The sequence below is a fragment of the Perna viridis genome, chromosome 1 (assembly GCF_037379345.1).
Source record: "Perna viridis isolate PV_CMFRI_1.1 ecotype Kerala chromosome 1, ASM3737934v1, whole genome shotgun sequence".
Taxonomy (NCBI): Eukaryota; Metazoa; Mollusca; class Bivalvia; order Mytilida; family Mytilidae; genus Perna; species Perna viridis.
Genome location: NC_142445.1, coordinates 43,052,596 through 43,071,774, shown reverse-complemented (window position 1 = coordinate 43,071,774; position 19,179 = coordinate 43,052,596). Strand labels below are relative to the sequence as shown.

General features: G+C 31.9%; 1 protein-coding gene across 1 annotated transcript; it reads right to left on the bottom strand.

Annotated features, from left to right (window-relative positions):
• Nucleotides 1–226: 226 nt before the first annotated feature.
• LOC148628865 (FAS-associated factor 1-like) lies at nucleotides 227–16,806 on the bottom strand. The gene is made up of 18 exons (XM_088596018.1): nucleotides 16,648–16,806; nucleotides 15,303–15,371; nucleotides 13,976–14,303; nucleotides 13,483–13,574; nucleotides 12,426–12,535; nucleotides 11,678–11,786; nucleotides 11,258–11,344; nucleotides 10,521–10,619; nucleotides 9,113–9,218; nucleotides 8,620–8,683; nucleotides 8,154–8,235; nucleotides 6,812–6,966; nucleotides 6,341–6,477; nucleotides 4,293–4,381; nucleotides 3,757–3,837; nucleotides 2,879–2,968; nucleotides 2,302–2,517; nucleotides 227–1,581 (listed from the first exon to the last, which is right to left on the bottom strand). Exons 1-18 carry the CDS (start codon nucleotides 16,687–16,689, stop codon nucleotides 1,501–1,503), a joined length of 2,037 nt encoding a protein of 678 aa, XP_088452144.1. The 5' UTR covers nucleotides 16,690–16,806; the 3' UTR covers nucleotides 227–1,500.
• Nucleotides 16,807–19,179: the final 2,373 nt, after the last annotated feature.

Genomic DNA, 19,179 nt, shown 5'->3' with positions numbered 1-19,179 from the left:
TTCAAAAGTAATTATCTTCATTCATACACATCTGCGTATGATACCCAACCTTTATACAAATTTAATCACAGTTCATTGTGCCCTTCAGGGTGAGCTGCAATTACAAGAAACATTGGTAGACTAATGGACAAATATGGTGATTCCAATTGTCCTTAAGACCTTGTTTCAAAGTGTATAAAAATACTTCTGCCCTTATCTCTTATATGGCAGACAAAAAAAATAGAAAAAAAACTCAATGTTTATTGAGAAAAGTAGCCAACAAGTATCTTTATAGGTCTCTAACAATGACAAAATGGCTAGCAAAACCAATGCAGTCGTTCAACCTTGCTTATACATTTATACAGCAACATGCAAACAAAATATACATTTGAGAACCAGCTGATAGTAGATATCAGTGTTCTGGGATCTCTTATTCCATACCACAATCATAACTAGTATTATTAATACACAAAGTAATGGGTAAAGAATTTATAAATATGCAATAAGCAAATTTTCTGGCGTTGACCCTTTTCATTTTCCTTTCAAAAGATTCAAAATACAAAATTCAGTATTAAAACCAATTAAGAAACCCCTAAATTAAATTTTGAAGTATTTCATCACAGGGAAAAAAGAGAAAACCAAAACCATAGTTTTCGGTGTTGTTTGAAAGATATTCATAAAAATTTAATGTATACTCAATATCTATCTATTGGCAGTGGGAAGAAATACAAAAAAGTTTATATTTTTCTTGTTACATTGTCTAGCCACCAAGCAAAATGCATTTGAGATATGACTGGTTTATGAAATGGTTAAATATTTCTTTAAACAATTAAATTTAATCAGATTGTTCTTCCCTCGTGTGTACCCACAATCCAAGGGAGATAATCAAAGCGTATCAAACAGAATTTAATGCTTAAGAACAGGTTTCATTGAAAAAGAAAAAAAGGAAGAAATCTATGGTAGAGGTGATTCATGATATAGAAAAACCCACCAAATAACAATGTTTTTTTTAATTTACATGTGCTATATATTTACATAATGACAATCCTTTACAAAGATCTGTAATTTAGTGAATACCATAAATTCATCTCCAACTAAAACCAACTAAAGCAAAGCAAATCAAGAAGGATAACTCTTGCAAAGTGACATACACATTCTACATGTACATTATTTTTATCTCCAAAGACTAACAACTGAATGACTAAGTCTGATTTTGTGGTCTATAAATATTTCTGAACTAGAAATAAATATGAATTTGGTAGGTTTTGGATATGCATGTATCACCTCCAATCTGTATTTTTTTTTATAAAGACTGCTACTTCAAAAGTAACACTATTACAGGATTGTCATAATGACTTACTGGTATAACAGTACTTTAGAAGTACATATATGACCCTTGTTTGAGATCCAGTGATGATGAAATAAAAGTATAGGAAATACCCTGTTGCTTTGACATGACAGGATATTGTCAGAAATAAATATACAGGATATCACAGACACAAAGTATAATGAACAAAGCATTCATCTCTCTTCTAACATCAAAGTTTCTTGGGGGAAAAGTTTCAAGTCTTTTAATGATCTTGATTCATCTTCTTGAGATACCTGCAAAGAAAAAAATAAATTTAACAATCAAATATTACTAAAAACATATTAATTGTTATAGAGGATAGGAATTCTTAACTACAGCTTAGGCTAAAATAATATTCTAAGTTCTCAGACACTACAGTACTTGCATAGGCGACTTATTCCACTGCAAAAAAAAATCCAGAATTCTTACATGTTTGATTCGGAAAAAAGTTTCCTTTCTAAAATTTGTCATCAGGATTGTTTGACCACTAGATGGGAAGGTTAAAAAACGATTCAGCAAATGCAGTTATTTGACATCAGTTAAAACGTGGCACAAAAGAAGTGCAAAATTGTTTTCTTTAGCCAAATTTTGATGCCATGGAGTATAATTGACAGCTTTTTCTCCACATGTACATTTTCTTGCCTGTATAACAAATATTGATCAGCTTGAGCAGTATATATATTATGACATACTTCACAAGTAATTCAGTTTACAGTTTATTCAGCATAAACCGACCCAAAGTCATTTATATCCCATAATCTAACCAACAATTGAAAACAATCCTTAAATGTATCAGTTTTTTTTTTATTGGCAACTGACAAAGGACATTGTGTCTCCAATATATATATTGCAGATTGGTGTTAATATTTTTCCCTTCATGAAGAGAATTCATTTTTTCTTATTAAAAAAAAATAAAAAACAGGAGTTGCATGAACATAAACCTAATTTATAATATAATATGATATTCCACTTACATCTCTTCTTGGAAAGGTTGTTAACAGTTTGTATTCTTCCACATGATAGCCCTTGGACGTAATATAGTAAAGCAAATGTTTTAATGGTTCTTCAGCACGGAACCGCCGTAATAATATTTCTCCTTTGGGTGTACGAATACGCAACTTAGTAACTGGATCTTTGCAGCTCTCCTCAGGCTCTGCTGGCATTTGTTGTTCAGCCGATATTTTCAAGGCCTATAATATTAACACCATATTTTTCAGCTTACCCAATACTCTTAAATAATTATTGAACTTAAGGAGGTAGACCTAGGGTAAGGGATACAAGTCTTAAAAAATCATTGGAACATTTGTATTCACCATTTTACAACAATCTTATGTAAGCATCTAATTAACTTGGATTAATTTTATTCTGCTTCAAATTAAAGCTTGAGAGGCTTTGGTGAAATTGAATATGATGTAAACATATCACTGATTTCATGAGTTATGACCCTTACCCTAGGTCTACCTCCTTAAGCAACACATAGTTAAATGCAAAACAATACATAATCAAAAAACAATTATCACACTTATGTGCGCTTATATAAAAAAAACTTACTTCTCTCTTTTGTTCTTCTTCCATTCTTTGTCTGTGTTCCTCCTCTTGTTTCTTCATTTCTTCCTCCCTTTCTTGTTTTTGAGCTTCAGCCTAGAATTCAGTATATCTTAAATGTAATAAGTCAAGCAAAGAACATTCAACAGACTTGCTTCTAAAGTGAAAAAGAAAATACTGTTCTGTTCTTCATTGCACTTAAAGTACAAATTTTATTTAAAAAAAATTAGACTTGCCCACCACTTTCTTATGAAAATAGTAAGATGTATCCCAAAAAAATAGTAATCATAGATAAATAAAATCGTAAGTTTCAATTTTTTATCGCAAAAAGCTGATTTTATGGACAGAAACAATAAATATTGTAGTTGAATATCAATAAATTCAATATACAATGTAATTGTACTTTTTATTATGTTGTTTTAGACTTTTTCTTCACAAGAGCATCATTATTTTCTTCACAACTTTGTTTGGACATAGTTGTTGCTCAATGTTTTTTAAAATTGAAATGAATATTAGTACAATAGTTACTTAGTCATATTAAAAAGGCAGAATGGAATCGAAGAAAATCCAGAAAAAAAAAGTTGCAAAACAATGGTAAGGGCAGTAGATGAAGTTAAAAATTGCATGCCTTACATCAATATCATAAGGGTAGGCAACTCTGAAACATGGAAAAAAAGGAAAAACTCTTGTCCCTTGACATGTTCAAATAATTCAACAATGGAACATTATCCAAAAACAACCCTTATTATTACCTAAACTTTATCCATTTAAAATATTACCATAACATGCATACGCAAGATTTATACACTCAAATTATTACCTTCTTTCTATCAACTATTACCTAAGCTTTATCAATAATTACAAAAGCTTAATCAAATTATTACCTTAGCTTTATCAGCTGCTAATGACTCTTGGAAAGCTGTTTCTTGCTCTAGTCTTATTTTTTCTCTTGCTTCTCTTTCATTCTGAAAAAAAAAACAGATGAATTTTCAAATTGTTAAAATATGAGGTATAACAGTATGCATTCATTTTTTTCATCTTAGAGATAATAAGGATGTTTTGTTGGGATATGTAGATAAAATGCTTGTGGTTTTCATGGATTGGTAAACCATAAAATTTGGTTCCCAATGAAAAGGAAATTTCCAAGTCATTATAAGATGGAGTTGTCAAATCCACAAACTCAAAAATCTATGAAATAATACTTTTTCCCTAAACCATGAAGATTGGTACCCATGAATAAAAGTACTTTTAGAGTATATAATTAAGTAGTATGTTAACCACAAAAAATGTCTACAGCAAAAACTGAGTGTTTAAGTTCAAAATACACTATGTAAGTGCAGATGATTTTTTTTTTAAATTTAGCACTTCCACATAAAAAACTAGACATGTAAATAGAGACATGTAATTGTTAATCAGATACCTCTTCTTGTATTTCACCCTGTAGTTGTTGATTAAATACTTCAGTCACATGTATCAACCGTGTCATCAACTCGTCTAAAGTAACTGAACCTTTAAAACAAACACAAAAAATGGTGACCAAGGCCAAAAAAATAATATGTCTGTTTCCTGCTACCCCGGCTTTTTCCACCTTCCATAAACATTTTATGGCCATTTTGGCTCAAAAACAGTGTAAGTGTAGTGTGTTTCCCAATTAACTCAATTTAAAATGTTTTTTGAAAGATAAAATAATTTCCATACCTATTTATCCTATTTTTTCTCACAGGTAGCAGGAAACGAGACAATTTTTTGTTTGCTGTTTTTAATTAATACCCTTTTTTATAATTCTGAAACATATCAATCTTTTTGCGATTTCAGAAATCATATGAATTTGAAATAATCATATCTTAGATTAATCTAAAAATTAATTTAATAAATAACAGCAGCTTTGAAGTCGAGAAAGAAAATATCACAAAGAGCCTGCAATTGATGAGATATGTTTGGTCAAGAAGTTCAAAGCTGGCATTATTCTGTTTTTCTGCGATGTCACAATCAATTTGATATAACATTGTCACTGGAATATGTTGGTATATTTAAGTATCTTTGAAATGAAGAACATCAGACAATGGAAAAACAATAAACTTGCAGATACAGGTACAGTGGATTCCGCTTAATTGCATAGCCTATTTGCCAGTAAAAATTATGCTAATAACCGGGCTATTCTTATAAACAAATTACGATTTTACCAGAAGTGTGAGTTCAGGTAAGACGACGATACTGTGGATCAACCAGAGATATCACTGTTCAACATTTCTGATCTGGTATTTAATTGTTATAGACCTTCTCATTGTATTGTTCTTTTATCAATAAATAATAATATATATTGTGTTTGTCTTGTTTATTGACCTTCTTTACATTGTGTGTATTTATAAGTAAAACCATGTGTTTCTCATCTATAAATAGTCAAGTAATTTCCTGACCTTTCTATGAAAGAAAATCCCATATTTCATATTTCAGCCAGGATTCAGTGTAATATTCATCAATGTTTGCAGTTTGTGGGCTTTTGAAATGGTCTGTGTGTTTTTATTCCTCTGTTCAATCACCATTGTACACTGATAGTTGTGTATTATACGTGTCATTGACCTCGATATATTCCTATGAAGTGTGGATAGTATGGGGCACCTTAGGGTAGTTGAATTTCATTAGACATTGTACTGAATGAATGACTTTTAATTTTCGTATGATATATATGCCTAGTAACCCAAGCTCACTCAAAACTGTTCAGCTCATTAAAGAAAATTAAATTTACATTGATAATCATTTGTAGTCGGAAGAATTTAAATAGGGACAAAAAATACCCCAAGCCGCATCATAAGGTGATGTTTGGCATGTCGTCAGAAGTCATTGTTCACCTAGGTGCTTGTTTATTTTAATGTAATTAGAAATCATTTATATTGTCTTTTATGTCCATTATGTTTTTAATCCATTATTAACACCTCCTGATTGATGATAATCTAGTTTTTACAACAATAAATATGATTGACATATTTATGACCCGAAGGCTTAAAATAGAATTTGGGAAAACCTGTCTTTACCTGGATGAGGCAAAATTCTCTATGCAATAAACCGAAATGCACCTCCAAGGCCTATGCAAATAAGCGATTTTTTCCCTAATAGAATAATAGGAAATGGTTTTGTGCAGGAGAAAATTATGCTAATAACCGAAATATGCAATAAAGCGATATGCGATTAAGTGGAGTCGACTGTATCACCAATTTATTTGAAGTATTAGATATCCTGACTGATCTCATCCACGCCAAGCATTTCAGAGAACAGTGTATCTCCAGCAGATTCAGTTTGTGAGTGTTTGTTTTAATTTCTAGAAGCAGGTATACTTGATTGAAAGGGAAAAATGAAGTCATACATGAATAATAGCTAATGATATTGTCAACATAGATTAAATGTGTTTCATGAAAAAAGATAAAAATCTCAAGATTTGGTGGTCAGTAACAAAACATGAAATTGACTTACCATGAATGACGTCAACTACTTCATTTGAAGATCTTGATCTGGATATTATATACATTACTGGAAACTGGTCAGCTTTAAAATTTCTAATCTGTGTAGATGCTATACTACCAAAATGTCTGTTAGCTAAAGTTATAATTCTGAAATAAATCACAAAATTTCGACATCAGTATGTATCCACATCTTTGAACATACACATCAAAACTAAGAATAATATTGCCAGTGCTTGCATGTTAAAACTATAAGGCATAGGGAACTGTTTTACAAGTATGGTATAGACACCACATCAAAAATGTAAAGTAATGATTGGAAAATATGTAATTATTCATTTGAAGAGTATTCAGAAAAATAAAACTGGCTTAAGTTAAATCAAGGATGATACATGGTTGTAATGAAGAACAGTTGTTCTGAGAGCAGATGAATTCTTCCATCCATATTTTCTGACTCCAGCAGTTATTATTTGACACCACTAACCTTGCACTGTTAGTCTCTAACGTTAAATCCCAAGCCCATGTCACAAAATTATTACTTAGAAAATGAACAACACTGTCACTACAGAGAACTTGGGAACAAAACACATTTGATAAAATACTGCCATCATGGTGAAGGTATATTGCTAGTAATTTTCTCTGAAAGGGAAAACAAAAGAAATCACAGAATTATAATGCAAAGAATACCAAGTGTAAATCCAGGTTACACAACCACAAGTAATGTTATTCAGTAAAGCCACTGTGAAATACCAATACCCAGATTCTAGTAATAATTATATTATTATGAATATATTACTGAACTGTGAAACCTGTCTAAACCTAGCCCTGAATTAATGAATAAAAACCTGTCTAAGGATATCATAAAATAAGATCCTAGATTCTCATCCAACATTTTTCAAATTAAGGGGCAGGCAGGCAAATTTTATTTTTGATTTTTTATCAATTTAAGTGAAAAATGCTGTCAATTTGAAAGAAATTGACCTAAATTGGGAAAAAAATCAAAATGAAAATTTTCAGAATGGGTGAAAAAATTGGGTCAAGAAGGGATAAGAATCTAAGATATTTTTTTCTTTTGGCCTAAGCTGGAACTTTTGAAGTTCATTCATATCAGTTAAAACCTTCGTCTTGTCTGATTAGGACAAATTCTAGTTGAAAATAGGTTCCATATAGAAAGGTTTCACTGTATAGTTGTAGAAAACTCCTGATAACACATCTTAAGGAAATAGACCTAGGGTAAGGAACACAACTCTTACAAATCGTTGGAATGTTTGTATTCACCATTTTACATCAATCTCATGTAAGCATCGAAGTAACTTGGATTAATATCATTCTGTTTTAAAGGAAAGCTTGAAAGGCTTTGGTGAAATTGAATATAATACAAACATATCATTGATTTCAAGGGTAATGTCCCTTGCCTTAGGTCTACCTTCTTAAACTCATAAGTGATAAATGGTTCTTACAATCAAAACAGTACCAGCCAGGGATAATACCTGACAGTAGGCTGACATGCTATTATTTTAAAAAGTGCATTCCAATAGTGCAGCAAATCAAACCCAGTATTTACTTCTGCTTTTGCGAGGAAACTACTGCTATGAATGTATGATTAAAAATTATCGATTTCATATTTTAGAATGACTAGGCCTTATTTTATATTACTGAAATAGAAAAATTAAATATCCATTAAAATCTACAATTTGTGGGATTACTAGGATTTGCAAATCTTCACGGGAGTATTTATTGTTTAATATTGATATTACACTCTCTATCACACAAACTTTTCCTGATCTTATGACAAGAACTAACTTCTAAAAAGAAGCTGATACTACCTCTTTTGCTTTGCCTTGTAATGCTTCTTTAATAGCATTTTCTAATGAGCCCACAAAAAATACTGGATGATTTTCTCCATATCTAAAATAAAACAAAATATTAAGAAGCTTATAATAAGCACATCTTGTTATTGTATAAACATTATAATGTTATAATTAGGATAAAATTACGCTTACTACAAAATCTTTATTCAGCACATTGTCAAAAATTAAGACATTAAAGGAGGTAGACCTACGGTAAGGGACACCTCTTACAAATCATGGAACGTTAGTATTCAGCATTTTACATCAATCTTGTGTATGCATCAAAGTAACTTGGACTGATTTCATTCTGTTCCAAATGAAAGTTGACAGGCTTTGGTGAAATTGAATATGATACAAAGATATCAATGATTTCTAGACTTATTTCACTTACCCTAAGTCTACCTCCTTAAATGTGTCATTGCATGTTTTTATTTGAACATACCTGTCTCTAAACTCTTTGGTAAAATGTTCCAGTGCTTCTGTTTCATCACTCACAGATTCAGGTACTATCAGAAATTAATAATAAAACTCCATCAAATATCAATGAAACATCTCCACAATATTGAAGAAAGAAATATCGCTTTGAAGTATTTTAAGGAGGTAACCCCTAAGGTAAAGGGCATTACTCTTACAAGTCATTGGAACGTTTGTATTCAGCATTTTGCATCAATTTTTCATCGAAGAAATTTGGACTGATTTCATTGTTTCAAATGAAAGCTTGATAACTTTGGTGAAATTTAATATGATACAAACATATCACTGAATTTAAGAATTATATCCCTTACCCTAGATCTACCTCCTTTAAACTCATATTGTATAAAGTTCAGAAGAATTTCATATTCAGCAACAGTCTAATTCCAATCAAAATAGATAAAGAAATGAAAGTTATCCATTTTAATATATATCACATGATTGATCACATCATTAATACTTACTTAATGTAGAATTTTTCCTTGTGATGACATCATCTGTTTCGAATATGTCGTCATCTGTTTCAGCAGGAAAATATTCATCATCATCACTGATATCAGCTATAACTTCCTGGAATGATAAAGTGTCAGATTTGAAGGACTTAAACTTTTCTGTGTACTATGATTGATTGACTGATTATTGTTTAACGTCCTACATGACAAGAACAAATGACCAATTGAACAGACCCTTGTTTTTACTAGTCCGACACGCCGAGCCATATTTCATTGCACTAGCTTACAGAAGCAACAGCCCAAAGGTAGGCATGCAATCCTACTCAGACACATTATTCCGACTACTTGTTAACCCTCCCACATTAGGGGGAGACTCCCACAAAAGATGTAAGACTTTTGGGAGGTTTCTGGTTAAAATTACTATATTTTCTGTGAAAAATACAAAATTATTGAATTTTCACATAAAAAAATTCACTTGTAGGTAAAAATCTCCCACATGAGACAGTGTCAACAGGGAAGAATCTCCCAGTTGAATTGTTTGAAAGATTAACAGGTATCTTCAGCCAACCAGTTGTCATTCTAACCCCTTAAATACTGCATTCTTAGCAGAGAAGCAGTGACCACCAATTTTGAAGTCTGATATGAATTGGTCAGGAAACAAACCACACTTGATGTATGTTTGTTTGTTTGTTGGGGTTTAACGTCCGAGCAGCAATATTTCAGCTATATCCAGACGATGAACATGAAATGATTATGAAATGAAAAAGGAATGGGACAATAGGGTTGACAAATTTTGATTGCCACTGCAAATAGGGAGAGGTGGGTAGGGTCGGGCAATTTAGCCTCCTGTGGCATAGCGCAAAGGTTCCTACTCCTATCAAATACCACAGCAGGGTTCTTTAACTTGCGAGGAACGTGGCATCTTTCCCAACACGGTGCACCACTATGGTTTGCGGTCAGGTTTTCCGTATTATAACCTGACAACCCCAGCATGTAACACGCCAGGGGTACCCCATTCCACCGCCTGGGGCACACATCCCAGTTGCTCTGTGGGCAGAGCGCCTAGCCCCCGGCTAGGTTTCTGAGCACTATTTAGTCGCCTTTTACGACAAGCTTAGTGCTGCTGCAGGCCTATTCATTTAACACCCGGACCTGCACGGGGCACCCATACTTGAGGCGAGCATGCTACCATGAGACCACTGATGGGGTTGCGTACTATTAACATTTTTTTTGTGCACATTTCATTATAGAATCACTATATATTCTAAGACACACTGTTCTTTCAGAATTTCATTCTATCATGGAAGATTGGTTGAAATATTGGTACATGTAACTAAATATAAATCCATATGAAGGTAGTATTCACAATAAATATCCTTAATAGGCTTTATTTATTTGGTTTACTCAATGTTATACATACCTGAACAGATTTTTTGGCCTGTGGCTTATGATTTGTTTTTGATTTACTTAATGTTAATTCATGCTCAGGAAATTCAAGTCCAGCACAACCTATAGTCATCTAAAAAATGAGAACAAAGCACGATTACTGAGAATTGCACTAATTCAAACCTTAAAAAGTTGTGAATAGTCTGTCTTAGCATATAATCCACACTGTTAGTATGACCCAAAAATCATAAAATGCTTTCCACAGCTTGATACAACTACAGAGATCAAACCTTGAACCAGAATCAAAGTGGCTCCTTTTATGGCCCCTGATCCTAAATCATTCAAGTCAAAAACCCCTAAAACAATCCCTGCCTTTGTTTTTTTTAATGAGAGGGTTATGACACCTTGTGGTAGAATTTCAAAAAGAGTCATTCACATTGACTTGTATTTCTCAAGACATCAGGAAAATTATTGTTTTTGGTCTATATTTGGCCACTCATTCTAAAAAAACCCTTAAATCTATCGTGGCCTTCCTTTCATGGTAGAGAACCTAGTGATCTAATTTCATACAGATCTATATACTTATACTAATAAAATTGTGCGGTCATGAAATGTCTACAGATAATGACAGCATGATACCATTAAATAAGCTCAATTTTTTTTAATGGGTGCAGACAATAAATCTGAAATATATTTCAATTAAGTATGTATAAATTGCTAGTTAACATTTCATCAATACTGAATTATTTCTATCACTGTTAGTTATAATACCGTGTCATCATCTGCTGCTGCAGGCCATCCTGACCAGATCTGGTGTCTAGCAGGAACATTAGTAATGGCGTAAACATCACCTTTGATCTGGAGAACAAGACACACTATAAGGTCTTTGAAACTATGTAAAGAATGTTAAACTATGGCTTTGAACAATGAAATTAACATTTTAACTAGGTACTTCTTCCTTATAGAAATTACTATGATAGAAAAAAAAATTTCCAGAAAAATGTTTATTCCACGCGTATTTTTCTCTGCATCATATCCTAATCCTCCAATATTACATACTGTAAGTGTATTAATTTTCTTGGTTGCTAATTTCTGTGGATTCTGTCAAATGAACATATCTTTTGTGGTTTTCTGTAAACCGTGAAAATGGTGAAAATTAGTACACTGCGAGAATTAATACATTAAAAGTACCTCTCCAATAGTTTTAATTCCAGGGACATTGAGGTTGAATTCTTTTGAAGTACCATTATCATGGAAGTTGATGACTAGCTTGTAATTTCTGTTCAATGCTTCTGTAAAGCTGGAAAAGAAATTGTTTTTCTTGAACAAAACAAATAGTTCATATGTTTCTTTATTTAGCTACATGTAAAACATGAATTATAATTCTGTATTAAAAAAAAAGAATTACATACATCTAACACTACTTTTTAAAGAACATGTATAAGATATCCAGAATAAGAAGATTACTATGCTTAGCCATGTGTCTCCCGCAACCACAAAAAAAGTTGAAGTGCAAAAGTCCCATAACTCCTGTAAAATTTGTTGAATTAAAATGGGGGTGCAATATGATCAACTACATATTGTGATTAACATTCCTGCAAAATTTGTTCTGCATTCTCTGAGAAGTTACATCAACAAAGCATTCCTAGTTCGTTAGTTTATTAGGTACCAATTCAACACTTCAAAAAAATCCTGTAAAATTTGTATACATATATGGTATCTCATACTCCTACAAAATTTGAACAAAATCTGTTGAGCAGTATTTAAGTAGTTGCATTCACTTAGTCAAGTGTGACAGATGAATGGACATACCGCATGCATACACTGACACTGGTATTACTATGTCCCCTTCTGCATTGCTGCGGGGGGACAAAGATGTATTTCTTGCACTTACAGATATATGTACAGGAAAAAATAAAGTTTTTAGTTGTAAACTTACCTTCCTTCATATTCATCTGTCTTTGGTTTAGTTACTGTCTTATTTTCTAGTCGAGGCGTTAATAAAAATAGAGTATTTTCCTGTGGTAAATGCAATTCCCGTAAGATTTTCTAAAGAAAATAACAAGAAAATATAAACTATATCCAATGAACAAATGATAAAACATACAAATTTAAACTGGAAATACTTATTTATATTCCTGCTTGCATATCTACATATGATACTCAACCTTCCTAAAAGATTTCATCAAAATCTCTTGAGGGGTTAAGAAGGAGTTGCACTTACAAGGTTGTAACATGTAAAACCCATAATTTGGATTATCTTCCTTTGAAGTACTCAAACAGTAGTTATGTGCCTTCATGCATATCTACATATAAAATGTATTATACCCAACCTTCCTATAAAATTTCATCAAAATCCCTTGAGCAGTTCAGGAGGAGTTGAGCTTACAAGGAATGCGGACAGATCAACAGACAGACAGACTGACAAACAGTGTGATTCCTATATACCCCCAAACTTTGTTTGCACGGGGTATAAATTATGAAATTGTTCAGTTCTCATGGTAGCAGAAGCCATGTTAAACATTCCACATCCTGTCACATCTTTGATTGCTTCATTATTTTGTAAATTAGCTGATTATTAGCCAATGATAGTCATAGCAAGATTATGTTTTGTTAGTGTATTAAAACAAAATTATGCATCCTCGAATTTCTATTCTTCAAATTATTCATAAAAGTAACTTTTAGTACACTCAGGATTTAATCACTTTCTGTAATTAATTCTGTTGTAAACAAAAAAGAAGCAATGGTCCTGCACTTTTCATCAGCAAAATGTTTGACTAACAGGATTATCTCCTTCAAATCTCTGAAAACTGAACTTTTGATTCCTGATAAAATGTAATTTCCATTAGTAATTGAAAATACCTCTGTAATGTCTACATTAATTCAAATTAGGTTCTAAAAAGAAAATTAAACTAAGTATAAACATCAATCTGGTCAAATCAAGATAAAATGTTAAGCCATTCTAGCAGTTACAGTGCATATGTGCGAACTCTTACCGAGTCATCAGCTTTTGTTCTCTTCCAACCTTTCAGCTCCTGGTATTCACTGGGAACACCAATTTTGGCCTGTATCATTTCTTTAATTTTTCCTGTAATATATCAGATAAATTCTAAAAATTAAGTACTGTGCATCAACATGACTATATATCAAATGTGCTACATAGAAAATTTACATTTTGTAACATTCTTATTACTGAATCCAAAATACATTATAAAGTTATCATGGATCAAAGAATGACAAAAGCCAGAATTACAAACAGTAGCCTGCCCACCAGACCAAGCCTGGCTGTTTTTTGGCAGGGCTGGCTAATTTTAGCAAAAATTTATATAACTATATAGTTATTATATTGAAAAATTGTATTCAGGACTGGCTAGAATTTGAGTGAGTTTCCTACCCAGCAAAGGCAGACTTTCTTTTGATCATTTCTATGTGTTATGTTTATCTAGACATAAATAAATTGTGCGAACTTTATAAAACTTAACACTTTACCAACAGTTTCTGAGTCATTTAAAGAGATATCTATATTTTTATCTCTGTATTCTACAGTAAAGTGCAACATTCTGCTCTTCTGTACTGTCCTCCTTGAGGCATAACTTGTAGATGGTCCTACATCATAAGCAGCAGGACCTGAAGCTGACCCAGGATCAAATGTAGTGAAAGAATCAGCTACATTCGTCTCAATAGGTAGAGGTTCTGGAAATACTCCTGGATGAAAGCTGTTAGAGATGTCCATTGGTGATGGGTCACCAGGTTCTATGTCCTGGTAAACAGGTGAATGTTGTCCTTCTGTTCCTGGCATAACATTACCCAGAGCTTTCTGTAAAAAGTTAGATAGTGAATAGAACCAATGATATACATTGTAATTACAAATGCATGTTGTTTAATAAAACATAACATGTACAAACACTTAAATGAGTGCAAAAAAAATAATCTCCAAGCTCTTTTGGTGACCTATGAAAACAATATGTCCCCGCTGTATTAATTCATAACTATGTAGGCCAAATAAAAAAAAATGGGTGGTTCAGGTTTCAAAGCAACCATAGTTTATATAAAAAAAAAGAATATTTAAAAAAACTGACTGACTGTAATTTTCTATTCACTTTTGGTTTTTCTGGATATTTTCATTACCACTCTGCATCAGACTCAGTAAACAATATGATTGGATACTTGCTTACAGCAGTGGCCACAAGACTGCTGGCAAAATAATCTTAAAAAATGCCAGCATATGGATGAAAAAAAAATCTTATTTTTTGTGTTCATTTAAGTTTTATTCTTGTTTTTTTGTTCTATATATATTTGTTGTATGTTTCCTTGTTCTGTGCCTTGACTTTGGTATTTCATATATTGCGGTAGGATAAGGGTCCTCTGCTTTTCTAGAAACACCTGCCGAGTTGCTCATAAAAACGATGAAAGGAAAACTATGACCCATTGAATAAATCAGTTTTCATGGTTCTGATGGATACACCATAACGATCCACGAGTTCATGATGACGACCATAAAACTTCTGTAGTGATGACTTCCATCTTGTAGCAACATAACCCTGTTCCAGAGGACTATTTGTTAGAGTTCTAGCGTGATACAAAAAGTCGGTGCAGTTTCGGCAAGTTCTGGCATAACGTATGAGTTGTGATAAAACATAGTATGTCTATACACAGGATTCAATAAGTCAACTCTCACAACATTCCTACTAGTATTTCAATATAGGGGTTCATGCACTTCCTAACCAGTTAGTTTGGGGTACAAATGATCACAATTTTTTTTATCATGGGGATGTTGTAATGCTAAAGTATTGATTGACATTTGTAATATGTTTACCATTAAATTCCAATCATTCTGATCTAAGATGGCAATACATGTTTCCACGTCATCTAAGTTTGAGCATGCCTGAGATAAAAAAAAAGACAAAGAAATGCATTTAACATTTATACAATACTTCACATCAATTTCTCAATTTCCATCAAGCATTCTTAGAGACTTCTTTCTACTATCATGACTTTACATGAAAATATTTAACCAAAACAAAACCTACAATATGAGGGATGTTTATTACTTAAACAAAACAAAACATATAAGGGGTAGTATCCCAATTGGAGTTTCAGGACAAGTTCCCAACCTGTTCAAATTAATCTGGGTCATTTCACCCCAAATCCTGTTCGCTCCCTGAGTCGTTTTGCCCCAGTTATAAATTTTCATGCAAAGTATGGGGAATCAATCTCCAGTGAGTAAAAATTATAAAAATCTAGTGTCTCTGTGTTCAAATACACACAATGTACCAATTCATATGCCTATGATGAATGCAAATTTTATGTTTTATTTTATTCCATCTGACACAAGGCTTTTGAAATGGATACTTTTCATGTCAGACATTCACTTACAATTTCAAAGTCTGTCAGTCTTTGTCATTTTCAATCGGACAAATCGACACTTTTTAATGATTGAAGCCAGCTAGTTTATTGTTAAACAATATCCTAATTGTTATTTCAAATTGCCAAGCCAATTAAAATAATAACAATTTATAATAAAATTAACTAATCAATTTGCTATTACGATGTCAAAATAACAAAAGAAAGTGGATGATAATTAAAAGCATTAAAAATTGAAGTATATATTTTTTAAATGATATGATATTTTATAAATAATTTTACAAATAATGTGATATTTTATTAATGAATTCAGTAAAATATAATCGGGGCGAAACGACTCACTTATTGGGGCGAAACAACCCGAGGCGAACAGGTAGTCGGGGCAAACCGACTTGCTTCCTGTTCAAATACAAAGGATGACTCGAAGACTTTTCTAGATTTGTAGTTCTTGTTTCCTGAAAAAAACACAAAAAGATCAATAGAAATGGCTTTCCATTTTGTTCCATTTCCTCACTTGAGCTTTGTTAGGTTGCAAACTAACTACTGCTTGTTTCACTTTTTACGTCGGTTTGGACATTGAACGAAAGAGCTGCTCGTATAATTTTCTTTAACACATTTTGTGACGAATCATGTTGCGCAATCAGAACTTGTTCGTGCGAATCTACCAAAAAAATGAAGACTGGTGATATTTTTTACTACTTTCTGTTATATTGGTCAGGGGAAAACCTGGCCTAAAGTCTGTGGAAATATCGATGGTAATTTTACTTAATATATTGATTCAAACTGTGAAATAAGACCTGAAAATCAGCTAGAATCCGTTCTCTCTCTCCATCTGCCATTGTTGACGATATTTTTGGATTTCACGCGCATGTCTTTATTTACTTCCGTTTTCACTTTCAAATCTTGCAACAGTTTCGATCTATCTATGAATAATCATTATGTACTTAGTAAATATGGTAATCTCCTTTCAATGATAAATTATAATCAATTAAATTACTCTTTGAATAATTTTAAAACGTGTCAATTTTTTTTTGCACCACGTGATAATCACGTGAGTGAGCAAAATTACCAGTGTCTAGGTTTACACTTAAATGTAATTATTGTAGTTTCTTATTTCATTGGATATTACCCGGCATGCAAGTCTTCTGGAACAAGATTTAATAACAAGTTAATTAATATTTACTGACATGTTAACAATTCGTTCAATTTATTGACATTCATAAATGAATTATCAACACGTTAATGATTAATTATCAACATGTTACTAATTCATTCATTTATTGATATAAATAAATCATTTATGCACATGTTGACAAATATTTATCAAATGTTGTTAAATATCATTAACACGTTAATAATTATTTATTTACAAGTTATCAAATATTTATTGATATCAATAAATGGGGAATAAATTTCAGAAATTTGCAGTGTACCTCTTTGGATTGTATAATTAACATGCAAAATTAAACTCTGAAATAGGCCCTAAAACTATATATTGGATAGTTGATACTTGTAACTAAAAAGCATGTGACAGAAATGCATTTACATCTTTCCGTGTTGTTCCAAAAACAATGGGCTGATCTGCAGGGAATAAGGGAAACAAGTCACATGGAAAAAGTCACGGACAAAAAGTCCCAGGAAAAAAAGTAACAGAAAATACCCAGTGCCTGTTCTGCATAGAAAATTTGTTTGTTTGTGCAATAATTACAACTAATGGCATATCATCACATATTGCAATGAAAATTATTTAGAGACAACATGGCTACAATTGACATGTGCATCAAACCATACCTACCAGGATGTAGGATGTTTTTGAGGATTATGTATGGTTTCAAGTGTTGTAACACATTAATATATTTTTGGTGACATTTTTCCCTTAGCAATTATTGTGAACTTTTTTCCTGTGACTTTTTTCTTGTAATTTTGTTTCTGTAACTTTTTTTACTTTCGAAACTGTGACTTTTCTCCCTTTACTTTTTTTCCGATTACCGATCTAAGTGGCGGGCGGGGGTTCTGACATCCCAATGAATTGGAAATTTGTAGAATTGCGTTATAATTTCATATTGTACGCATGAACACGAAGTATGCTCAAAATGAAATTTAATTCAATGAAAAATAATGCAAATAGTATTTAAAACTAATCGGCTGCATATTTGATACTGAGAACAAATCCCTGTGCATTGACTATGTATTGACTATGTATTGACTAGCACGTGCATGTAGTTACATATCTTCCCTACATATAGAGATCGGAGGCAAAGGAAAACTACTGAACAAACGATACAACAAACGCGATGACTTTTCATTCCAGATTGTCAACTTTCCTTTCATATGTGGCACCACCCCTTCAGCATCTACGCATGAAGTTTTCATATCACAACTCATACGTTATGCCAGAGCTTGCCATAGCTATGCGGACGTTTTGTTTCGCGCTAGACTTCTTACGGGTCTAGGTTTCTGGAACAGGGTTATATTGCTACCGTGAAGCTGGAAGACATCACTACGTTAATCATGAAATCGTGGATCCTTACGGTGTTTCCATTTGCATTATGAAAAGTGATTTTTTTCAACCTGTCATAGATTTCATTTCCTATTTCGTCTACCCTGGAGGTGACTTTTTATAAGCAACTCGGCAGGTGTTTCTAGAAAAAACAGAGGACGTTTATGGCAAGCCAAACTGGACAAAAAGCCGCATTTTTTATATTAATTTTTTTTTCAATATTAGAAATTAATTTGTTAATATTATAATTTTTAATTGTTAATATCAGAAAATGCATTTCTTATATTAAGAAATCATTTTTAATATCAAAAAATCTTTTTTCTAAAATTAGAATCTCGTTAAATTTTTAATATTAGAAAATGAATTTTTGATATTAAAAATCCATTTCTTAATATAAGAAATCAATTTTTAATATTAAAATTGAATTTTTGATATTAAAAATTGAATTTTTAATATTAAAATTTGATTTTTTTAATATTAGAAATTGAATTTTTAATATTAAAAATTCATTTTCTTATGTTAAAAAAATCAATTTCTAATATTCAAAAATCCTTTTTTATTTTTTTTTTATAGTAAAAATTGAAGTTCTAATTTTAAAAAAATATATTTTTTTAAATATTAGAAAATCATTTTTTTTATATGAAAAATACACCTAGTCCATGCTCCCAGTTTTTAGTGGAGTCCGAGTTGCCCATTTACTTTTGTTACTTTGTATGTGTCATTTTGGTTATTTAATATTCTTCGTTGTGTGTGTCTGTTTTCTATGTGTGGTCATTGTCCCTGGATTTACATTCTTTTTATTTCCACTAGAATCTTGGTTCCTTTGATT